The sequence below is a fragment of the Genypterus blacodes genome, unplaced genomic scaffold (genome assembly GCF_046128005.1).
Source record: "Genypterus blacodes isolate CSIRO-AG114 ecotype Tasmania unplaced genomic scaffold, CSIRO-AGI_Gbla_v1 ptg000007l_1, whole genome shotgun sequence".
In the NCBI taxonomy this organism is placed as follows: Eukaryota; Metazoa; Chordata; class Actinopteri; order Ophidiiformes; family Ophidiidae; genus Genypterus; species Genypterus blacodes.
In genome coordinates, this window is record NW_027466821.1 from 3,829,717 (window position 1) to 3,841,433 (window position 11,717).

General features: G+C 41.6%; 2 protein-coding genes across 2 annotated transcripts; both read left to right on the plus strand.

Annotated features, from left to right (window-relative positions):
- Positions 1–2,447: 2,447 nt before the first annotated feature.
- On the plus strand, positions 2,448–3,300 carry iapp (islet amyloid polypeptide). Its single transcript, XM_076150083.1, has 3 exons — positions 2,448–2,527; positions 2,844–2,984; positions 3,129–3,300. The coding sequence occupies exons 1-3, from the start codon at positions 2,448–2,450 to the stop codon at positions 3,298–3,300; spliced, it is 393 nt and encodes a 130-aa protein (XP_076006198.1).
- Positions 3,301–5,432: 2,132 nt separating this feature from the next.
- pyroxd1 (pyridine nucleotide-disulphide oxidoreductase domain 1) lies at positions 5,433–10,692 on the plus strand. The gene is made up of 13 exons (XM_076153964.1): positions 5,433–5,686; positions 5,803–5,883; positions 6,037–6,156; positions 6,485–6,613; positions 6,913–6,986; positions 7,080–7,276; positions 7,392–7,489; positions 7,638–7,740; positions 7,835–7,947; positions 8,868–8,990; positions 9,380–9,517; positions 9,730–9,819; positions 10,296–10,692. Exons 1-13 carry the CDS (start codon positions 5,609–5,611, stop codon positions 10,452–10,454), a joined length of 1,503 nt encoding a protein of 500 aa, XP_076010079.1. The 5' UTR covers positions 5,433–5,608; the 3' UTR covers positions 10,455–10,692.
- Positions 10,693–11,717: the final 1,025 nt, after the last annotated feature.

Genomic DNA, 11,717 nt, shown 5'->3' on the forward strand with positions numbered 1-11,717 from the left:
TTGCTGATAGTGTTCCGTGTGTGCGTAGGTACAGTGTTTCTAATGTACATTTCCATAAACATCCTCTTAAGTACATCTTGCAATAGCGGTGACATCCCTTGTTAGGTATAATTTGAGCTGCTATAACCAATTTTAGAGGTATCCTGATAACGGGAAAAAACATGAGTTCATGTGAACATATCAATGTGAACAAAGACAGTGGGAAGATGATTGCGGGTTCGCTCAGCTTGAATTGATAGCATCGATATTGCTTCTCTAATAAACCAGTTAAATTTATGTCATATCATAAAATAATCATAAAAAAGAAATTGTGCCCATATTACATTGAGCTTTTCACACTTACTGAGGTAATCCAAAGGCACAATCGACTCCCCCAGAGTAGAACATTAAAAATGCTTCCCACACAAGCCACCCACATTCTCCCTCCATCTCTCATCCTCCTGTCTTCTTTCTTCCCTTGGTCTTTCTACCTCCTTCTGCTCTCAAGACCGTGCATATTAACCTCTATAATATAACCTCTCCTCTACCAGAGTAGCTTAATATTTAATATATGAATTATTTATTAAATCAAATTAAATGTTGTACTGAACTGTGTTTCCTGTTGGAAGAGGTAAAACACAACACTGTCCTATTTGCATGCGTGGTCCTGGGTGTGGCTGTGCAAATAGTTCAATTCTACATAATGAAAATAACTACACAAATATGATAAAAGCCATGTGTTTGGGTAAACATGAAAGCAACACTATCTGTAAAGAGAACAAAGAGAACAGTGCCTTACATCTATTATCGCAATTAGGTTTTCTATGGAGGCTTACAGGAAAGAGTGAGGTGTTCATGGGGCCTTGGTGGGTTTGGGGGTGTTGCATGGCCATTAGGACTGCATCGTGTCTTTATTAGCTATTAGCTACCGGCTGTGGTGACGGCCCAGCACTTACCAGCAGCCTGCAGCCTGTGGTGGTATTTTCCCAGTGAGGCTGTGGGATGATCTCTGTGGACACATAAACACAAGAGTTCATCGGGAACAATCATCCTGACAATCATAACATTTCCTGCCACCCTAGATCAAGCATCTGCCGCTCAATGCGTTACATTACGGAAAAACATTTTTACTCGAATTACATCATCAAATAAACTTATATATATGTGGCAATAACTGTCATTGTTAACCAAAGGATATAACTGAAAAGAGTCCATTTCCCAGGTTACCTCATCTGGGGAAAGTATTTCTTGTTTTACTATCACTTCATTATCACTAATTGCTACTTTGTCAGTTGTTTGGGACCCATCACATAATGAGGGGTCATTCATTATTAATGATAATTTAGCCTCACATTCATGATTCATGATTGGGGAGCCCCTGAGGATGACAGCAGGGCCAGAGTTTGTCAACCTAAAAGTTCAGTAAGAGTTCAAAGGTAGAAAGAGAGCTCTGCAGTTTGACAGGGTTTGCGTCCCTGTGTGGGTTTCTATTGGGTCAGGACCACCACAGGCACTGATGGCATTGATGACGAAGGTGATGATGTGATTGCTGACGTTCATGTAGGTAGATGTGCGTATGTTTGTGTGTGTGTATGTGTGTGTGTGTGTGTGTGTGTGTGTGTGTGTGTGTGTGTGTGTGTGTGTGTGTGCATGTGGTATATAAGACCCTACTGCACTTTCCAACACCCCCATATAACCCAGACCCCCACCATCCCCATCCTCCACATTCTGTGCAAATGGAAATGCACGGCTATATTTGGTGATGATGTCACAAGTGGTTGGAGCAGAGCGCTTATAACTGTGTGAATCGATTTGTGTGACAGACTGACAAACCAACGGACTTCACCGCTGACTGATTGGATTTGCAGGCTCAAACATCTAACAGTAAGTACTTTGCTTCTCTTTCGGGCTCAGTTTGGTCTTTTACACAGGACATTTCTGAGTCTGTCCATCTAAACTTTACATGAAATGTATACTCATGGCGATCCAAACCTCTCTGCAGCATCAGAGGAATTTGAAATGTCTTTTCGTGGGTTAGATTTGGAATTTTTTTCTGTGTCTCCCTTTTTCTGGTCTTTTTTCATTTCCCCCCTCTAACCCCAGCACCCTTTTTCCATCATTACAACAAATTTTGAGCAATATTCACCTTAGATTCATAAAGTACATATTTGTGATTATGTGGAATTATGTCAAAAGATATATTGAATTCTTTATTTAAAGTAAGATTTGTTTATTATAAAATAGTTTTATACTTGCACAGAAAAAAATGTTTTTTTAACATTAGAATATATGATATAATCCTTCTGCCATTGTGTATGGATATGGTTATCATTTTCTGCCCAGGTCTCTGTGGTTACATAACGGTTAATTTACAAATTGCTCTGCTTTACACTGGTATGTATCCCTCTACAGCACAAAAACAAGCTTTACTGAATCTCTCATGTCCATTCAGGTAATCACCCTTCACTATGTATCACCTGAGGCTGCCTATGCTTCTCCTAATGCTGCTTGTATTCCTGCGCTGTGTCGCCACTGCCCCAACCTACAGGTGAGTAAATGCAAAAAATGGGCTTTCCTCACACTCTGTGATTATATGCAAGGTTAGTCTGAAATCAGCAGACAATCAGACGGATATGATGGAAACTGTGCGATAAGCGGGCAGGGGGCTGTCGCATTCTCTATGAGGAGCATCAGGGAACAGATATAACTCTGGAGGTGGAAGTCAATAGGGCTTGACTGTGTTGAAGTGCCTAAGTGGCCACTTTTTCTTCTTGCCCTCGGGACATTAGTGGATGTTTTGAAGAGGGGTATCATCAGCTATTGATGTGAAACGGTTTGAGCCCTTTTTGTCCTCTGTGATTCAGGTACTTCAGCCCCAGCTCATCCAGCGAGCAGGAAAGTGATCTACCAGACAGTGAAGACTGGATCATACCCGCACTCTTCTCCAAGCCTATTGTCAGCCTCATTCGTACACGTCCAGAAAGGGAGCTCAGAGTTGAAAACAGGTAGGAGCATTACATTATACATGATGCATCATCATCTCATCGTCTCATCATACCAGAAGGAAACTAGTTGTGTATTAATGAATCTTTGCTTTGAATAATTTACCATGAATCACTGCTTTCTCTGTTCTTCTCTCATCCTCACAGCCACCACATAGAGAAGAGGAAGTGCAACACAGCCACCTGTGTCACCCAAAGGCTGGCAGACTTCCTGGTTCGGTCCAGTAACGTCGGTACCATATATGTGCCGACCAACGTGGGCTCTGCCACATACGGCAAGAGGGACCTCCTGCAGCCTCCCAGCTACCTGTCTCTTTAGTAGCCTACGCACTGAGGAAACCACCTCCTGCCCTTCAAATTCTCTAATGATTTAATTACCAGACATCTTGTGTAACAATAATTATCGGTTTGGTGTTAACACTGCTGAAACTGATGGTAAAGTTGATGATCATGACCAGATTACTCTTCTTAATTTTTGAAATTTTAAAACAGTGCCTTTTGTTAAAAGCATCAATGGAGTCGGTATATGATTCCTTGGCTTTGTGTGTGTGTGTGTTTGTGGCTCTGTTAATGCTGTTCAACAATGACATGAATGTAAACTAAATCATATACTTAAAAAAAAAAAATAACACAAAAGAAAGCAAATGTAAAGCCATATTAACAAATGCTATGATATGGTTTTTATAATAAAATTTTGAAATATGAAAAGTATATGGAATATGCTTTAATAAACTGAAATGTGTTTTACACCACATTATTGTATATCATTCTACATACATGAAAAGCGGGGGATTTGTAGAAGTCAGCTACCTTCAAAGTAAAATAAACTATCCTCATTTACTTTCACTTTTACTGGGAAAAGAATAAATGGAAATAATGAGGCTCACTTGAAATGATGTCGCTGTTTCTCAAACAAAATTGTATTTTACACAGTCTGGGTTATACAGGGTAAATGCAATGGAAATCAACGGGAGAAGCATGACTCACAGCATTAACCTGTGCTTGATTACAAGTGACCTGATCATCTCCCACTCTGACATCAGTGCCCCCATGCACGGGGCCACTGATGTCACCTGCATAAAAGCTTTTTTCAAAAACAGAACAAGTGTTGGCTTTTGCTGATGTATCCAAAAACAGTGCAGCAATTATCTGACGAACACCCTGACGAATGAGGATAATGTCAAGATGTGACACTTGATGTATTATCACGAATTGCACTGTACTCCAACTGTTATCTGGTCGGAGTTGTTTATTGCTGCATTAATGATGGGTGATGATTGTTTTGATGGAATTTTAGGACAGTTCTTGACCCAGAGGCCACATTAATCTCTGACATTTATCTCTGACAGGCCTGCATAAGTAGTGACTGCAGCCCAGATAATAGCACTCTGTGATTTAAACTGGTGACTAACTGTCTTTGTTAAAGTTTTGCTTTAACACATGTATTCACAGTTAATGATTAAGAGAGGTTCAATGTGTTGTGCAACAAAAGTGGTCATAACTTTGATAACATTTAAAAGGCATTAAAACGATATTTAACAGGAAAGGAAGTACGCATTATGCTGTCACTTTACCATAGCTACTGTTCGCTGTTTTTTGCCAAATTTCCTCCAATGGCAACAGCAGTGAAAGCAGCCATTTTGATATCATCACAGACAAACAGTAATTGTAATTGTCCAACTCTTTTTCAGACACTATAAACCTAGAGGCTGTCTCAAAGAAAACACAGACTTCTTCAAACTCAGCACTAAGGGGAAGACCATCGCAGATCTGACGGTCAAGTTAGATGAATGAGGCTGAGGAGAAAATCAATCGAGTTCTGTCTTCTTTCAAGACTGCTGGGCTCTGCAGAGATAACAATTGCAGAACTCAATGGAGGGTTCAGTCCCAGCAGTGCCAATCTGCAGAGACTATTGCAGCATTGCACATGGCTCTCAATACACAGCTGGAGGGGTCTCAGCCCATGGAAACACATCCAAGCAAATCCTTACAGAGGACCATTGCATGCCTCCCTGCAAGAATGTCGTGATTAAGGACGAGTTAATACTGCCACCTATTGGTGAAATATTAGACTAGACTCGATTATATTCGAAATATATGTAATATAAATTAAATGGCACTTATATAGTCAACAAATGATCCAAAGGCTTTATTACTGGTGCAGATAGCACCGTGCTACAGAATATAATAGATTGAATTCTTCCAATATGATTTTCATCACTGTTTTCCGCTGTTTTATGAAATAGGAGGACAATATATCAAGTGTGATATATTATTCATATCGAAATGTTAGAATAATTAACAAGAATGAACAAAGCCATCCAACGGAGGAATAATAGAGTTATGAGCCCGAACAAGTGTGCTTCGGAGTAAACTCGCGCGCCATTGGTTCAAAGCAAAGACATCCGGTTCAAAGCGGCACATCGGTCACGTGACATGTGCAGGCTCCGAAGCAGCGGCTGTGACGTCACCTCATCGAAACCACACATGCCTCGGAGGTTCAGTATCGCACTTAACATCACGAGTTGTGTGCATGGCATCGACACGCGACAAATATTTAGCTTGTAAGGTTTGCGGTCAATGACGTCACGGTAGCTGGTGTTGCCAAAGTTAGCATAACAAAAGGAATGGAGGAGAAAACGGAGAAAACGTATAAGTTTGTCATAGTTGGAGGCGGCATTGCGGGTGTAACGTGTGCCGATCAGGTGAATGAACTGTGTATTCCTTTCTCGTTGGCAATTTATATAAAAGCTGAATCTGTGTTACATCTCTTTTTATGAATGTTGTGTGGATTAATATTAACATTAATCTCTAATGGCAGCTATCAGCCCAGTTTCCCTCCGATGATGTGGCTCTGATTACAGCAGGACTTCATATCAAGGCAGTGACCAACTACAAACAGGTCAGAATGAGAATGATGATGACACTAGAACTGTTATATAGAACACTTATTTGTATAAGACATGAGATCCACATGTAGCTGTGAGATGTCAGTCTTCTCTCAGTTGCACAGATAGTAAAGCCAATCCTTTTCCTTTGTCCTGTTCTTCTCAAGCTTTCCAGAACTCTGGAAGAGTTTGACGTTGAGGAGCGGCCTTCCAGTGTCCTAGAGGAGAAGTTCCCCAACCTCACCGTCATCCATTCTGCTGTCAAAGCACTACACACACAGTCACATGTAAGTAGTTGTGACATAAAATGATTAACTATTAAGCTATTTGAAACTGTTTGAGGTTGTGTTGTGATGTTGTGTTTACATACAAAGACAGCACAAAAAAGTGCAGATTTGACTTCCTGCAAATGGTTTAGGTGACATATATCGGTCTACTATTGCCACCCTATGGACATGTTGGTACGCTGCAACATGTCCCTATTACACAGTATATCAGCATTTATATCATAGTTTTGGTCTCAGTACTTGTTTATTAGGGCTGTGATCAACACCTTAAGAATTGTAGTAGAGAAACAATTTCAGAACCTGACGTGAAAATCCTTCCCATTCTCAGAGTGTGCAGACTGAGGACGGCCTGGTTTACGGTTATGATAAGCTGTGTATCTGCAGCGGAGGCAGACCCAAACTCCTCACCCGAGATAACCCGTATGTGCTGGGGATACGGGACACAGACAGCGCTCAGGTACGACCACGTTACTCTGCGTGTAGCCGGTGGCAATCCTACCAAGGTGTCATCCAATTCTGTTTGGTTTTGCTTTTTCATTTGGGTTCAGTGTGTTCTTTGCACAAACAGTCTATGTTCCTGATGGCGGGGTACAGCTACTGAAAAATGAGATTCTCCTGCATACAAATTTGATGTGCCAGAACAAGTTCAAAATGTACCCTGTGTCCAGGAGCGTTTTGGCTTCTATAAGATCTTGTGTTATTTGTTAGGGTATCTGTGTGTAGATGCTCAGCTGTTGCCTGTGTTTTCGTTGGTAGGAGTTACAGAAGCGGTTATCTAAAGCTAAGAGAATTGTCGTGATTGGGAATGGAGGGATCGCCTTGGAATTAGTGTGAGTAAATCATAACCAACACATTTAATCTTTAATTAAATTTCCATACTCCTTCATTCCTATTGACAGTGTTGTTGATTGTGTGGTGTCTAGGTACGAGGTGGAGGGTTGTGAGGTGATCTGGGCTGTGAAGGACAAGGCCATTGGAAACACCTTCTTCGATGCCGGAGCGGCGCAGTTTCTCATCCCATCCCTGGATGCTGGCAAACCCGGCCGAGCTCTCCCCTGTAAGCGACCTCGCTACACCACAGAGGAACCAGCGCCTGGAGCGTCTCAGACCTTCACTGCAGGTGCAGGTCTTCAAATCTGACAAGTGACATTGTCTTCATATTCTTCTTCTCTTTCCCACTTTTTGCGATAGTGCAAGCTGTCTTAAGATGGTAATATTTAGTTTTGTATCCCTAGACGGAAGCAGACGAGGGCGAGGCTCTGGCCCCACAGAGCCTGGCAGTGCACTTGGCCCAGACTGGCATGAAGGAGTTGTCCTACGAGGAGCGGAACAGGCAAGATGTTCATGACTCACAGTGATGTAACTGTATGCTTAAGTGCAAAGTAAAAACACCAACAAGTAGAAGGTTATAAGTGACAAAGTCAACAGGAGAGGCCAGAGTATATTGGCTGAGTCCCTGCCCTCTGTTGATGTGTGTTCAGGTGTCACGCAATGTTTCAGTGGAATACAAGTGTGAGGTGGAAAAGATCTATACCTCAGAGGAGCTGCCTACGTCCCCACAGCAAACACCAGGAAGTGAGGATGGTGAGGCTTAGATTTGTAATCAGACTTGTCCTCTAGTGTCCACCTCTTTATTTCCTCATTCCTTTACTTAACCTTTTTTATTCCCTCTCATCAGGACCCTGGCCAGTCTATGTCCAGCTGACCAATGGCAAAACATTTGGCTGTGACTTTGTTGTCAGCGCCACCGGTGTTGTGCCAAACACTGAACCTTTCCTCGCTGGCAACAAGGTAGTGAAACTCACCCATATGCAAAATCCATTGTGTTAGTGTGCAAGTCGATGTTGCTATGCTACCAAAAGCTGTATAGGTTATATAGCAACAGCACAGCAACATTGACTGGCAATACAGGATGTACAGGTTTTGGTAGCGCAGCAATGGACTGATGGACACATGACACCCTGAAAATAGAGAGGATGGTTTGTATATTCTATCTATAATCTATAACCAACATCATTCACATTATGCACACAGCTTCATGGGACATAAGACACGGCGGTTCAGATTTCTGCTACTTTTACTTTGCTCGACATTTGTAAAGTCCTTGCCCTTCAGTTGTTTAGCTGGCCACTACCAGGGGTTTCGATTTGTCTTTTGTTAGTTGCCATGCCAACTCAGACCTCATTTGGTACACTAGTATTTAAAGTCCCATTCCATGTCTCTGCCTCAAGTCAGAAGAAAAGAGCAGTCAATGTAACACTCTTGACTGCTGTACAGAAAATTATGTAAAATCCTTATCAATATACTTTTACAGCCCTGGATGTCACGAGACAAAATTACTCACTCACTCGCTCACTCACTCTGGTTTTCAGCCTTATTTCCATGTGACATCACAGCTTTCAGTCAAACCATCACAATGTGTTCTTCAGTAAAGAGATTGTTTATATATATATATATATATATATATATATATATATATATATATATATATATACAGACACACACACTACCAGTCAAAAGTTTAGACACACCTTCTCATTCTCTTCTCTTCTCAGTCCAAACTTTTGACTGATAGTGCATATATTGTGTAAGAGCGCTTTTGACCGTCGGCCCACATTACTATTTCTCCCCCATGATGGAAAGCTGGCAAGGCAAATTAACAACAAAATGAAAATGATGATCATTATTTTTGGATGTGTGTTTGTGTTTAGTTTGCTCTGGCAGATGATGGTGGCCTGCAAGTGGACGATCACATGATGACGTCCGAGCCAGATGTCTATGCCTCAGGAGATGTGTGCACCGCGTGCTGGAAACACAGCGCACTGTGGCAGCAGGTAGACTCCACTGACTTGCCAGTACACTGCCTCATCATTTAAAGATCCTGTCACCGAATAGATTAGCAGTTTGTTTGTCTGTAACAGCCGAGATCAATTCTCTGCAGAGATGGAATTTCCCCACTCAAAAGTGAAGAGCTGGGGCGTGGTGGAGGTATGCACTGTATTAAGCGACCCTCTAGCGGTTGTTGTGAGCAGTAACATTCTGGCAACATTTCCGCTGCAACCATCAGTGAGTCGGCCCTGTCTCAAGTTTTGTCAGCCTGTTTTGAATCATAGGCTTGCTCATGTGCGTTTCCCTGCCACACTGACAGATTGTTCAGGGAGTAACGGGCTTTATCTTTCATCTGTCAAACCAAACTGATGCTACGTTTCCGTGTTTTGCATAGATGCGTTTATGGACGCAGGCTCGTCAGATGGGCTGGTACGCAGGTCGCTGCATGGCAGCACACACCCTGTCAGAACCGATAGAGTTGGACTTCTGCTTTGAGCTCTTCTCACACGTTACAAAATTCTTTAACTACAAGGTGAGTGACATCTGAGTGCGAGGGGAGGTGTTTTAATTGGTCACTAAAATGTTAATCATCTACCATGGTAATTATAAACTTGTTCTTTTCTTTCTCAAGACCCCTCAAGGACATTTGACAAGGGTTACGTAATGACCCCTTCCACATGCCTCGAGATGCATATTTATTTACTCTGCATTTTAACAGCTTCCTGGCCTCTTTTCATTCCACAGGTGGTCCTGTTGGGAAAGTTTAATGGCCAGGGTCTGGGGCTCGACCAGGAGCTGCTGATACGCTGCACCAAAGGCCAGGAATACGTCAAGGTGACAGTGAATACGAAACCAGTGTGCTTTGCTGATATAAATCTATGTTTTAGACTCATTCACAACCCATCTAACTAGAGAAACAGGTTCTTAGGTCTACTCTCATAAATGTTGCCGAGATGGTTGGCAAACAGATACCTGAAATGCTTTCCACAAGACATATAATAAAAGAGACTGTGTTTGTGAATGTACACACTGCTTTTCTGTGAGTATCCGTGGCTCTTGCTGAGGCAGAGGCAAAGTTATGCTGATCCTCCTCTTTTAAATTGTACTCAATGGCCTCTATTTATGAACATTTATAACAACATGACATTTCCAACTTTGTATCTCGGGGCAATTTGTCAAACGTTTGTAGTTATACAAAAGTGTGGAGGTGTCCCCTGGCACGGGTGGGGGGTATTCCATTGTCATCTTGAACCAGATTGTGTTCCTATTCACCCCCTCACTCCCTCTCTCTCTCTTGGGTTTTGTTTCAGGTTGTTCTAAGTGGAGGGAGGATGGTAGGAGCAGTGCTGATTGGGGAAACAGACCTCGAGGAGACGTTTGAGAACCTGATCCTCAACCAGATGGATCTGACACCGTACGGAGAGGAGCTGCTCAATCCCAACATTGATATCGAAGACTACTTTGATTGAGGGATTGTGATCTGCAGAAGCAAGAATCGACATAAGAGAGATGATTTTAAGGTTGCTAAAATCTGTAGGTTTGAGCAAAGTTGGAGAGGTTTTTGCATTTTAGTTTATTGTGGCATGCTTTACTTAAATATGCTTCAGTTTGACTAGGAGCAGGTTTATATTGGTTCTAAATGAGCTTGTAAATGTAAGAGTATATTTTTGTTACTCTGTTTTGTTTGTTAATAAATTATTTGAAGAGCCAGATGTACGGATGTCGTGTTTAAAACGTTTTCCCAGGTTCAGTAAGGACTTTATTGTAGGCAAATGTACCAATATAAAAGAGCATAGGATATAACAAATGTGAGCTGTTTATTTGAAGGCCAAGTCGAGCTATAACACATACTGCACATAAAGGTATGCATTTTTGTTTCAAATTGCTTTATTAGATCAACTTTTACACAGAAGAATGGAATATGTTCATACACTTGCCTTTAGGAAAGAGTGTGTTCAAACACTCGTCCTCTTGATCATATTACAGCCTAACCATAGCAACTCTGGCACCTCCTGTCCCTCAGCAGACATTATAACAATAGACATATTATTACCAAGCTCACAGTGCTTTCTGTTGTTCCTCCCTCTCGGGCATGTTGCTATTGGGAAAGCCCCTCATCACTGTTAAAGGAGCAGGGCTTAGTTGATGCAGCGTAAAGCCATACATAACTACATGATACATAAATACATCAATCAGTGGAACTAATTCATGCTTTCAATTGTGAAATGTTTCCAAGCCTAGTTCTTTAGTGTTTTGTTGTAAATGTAGCATACAAAAGTTTCAAGTCAAAACGTGTCGGGTAGGTTTTCAGGGTTTTGTGAAAGGCCAGTACGTATATGGAACTTCTTGGCTGACATTTGCATTTGCCTTATGAACTTTGGCTCAATGGTTCAATGCCAAATTGATTTAGTTGCTTCCACTGCGTCATAGTGATGTGGCATCCTGTCTTTGATTGTTACGAAACCTTGATAAAGGCTTGAATAGACTAGTCCTGTCTTGACGATGTTGGTTTTGTCTGACTCCAACCAAGTGTTTAATTGAGTTCTTATACCAGATCTACAGATGTTGTAACATTCAGTGAACTCAATCTCAAAAGAAATCAGAGAACAGAAGTTGAAACCCCTAAAACGCAAAGGAAAATTACAAAATCATCATGAAATCATCGTGTGCACAGAATCTAATCTGCTGGTCATCGATTAATGACTGTAATCACACTGGACAGTGTCCCAGAA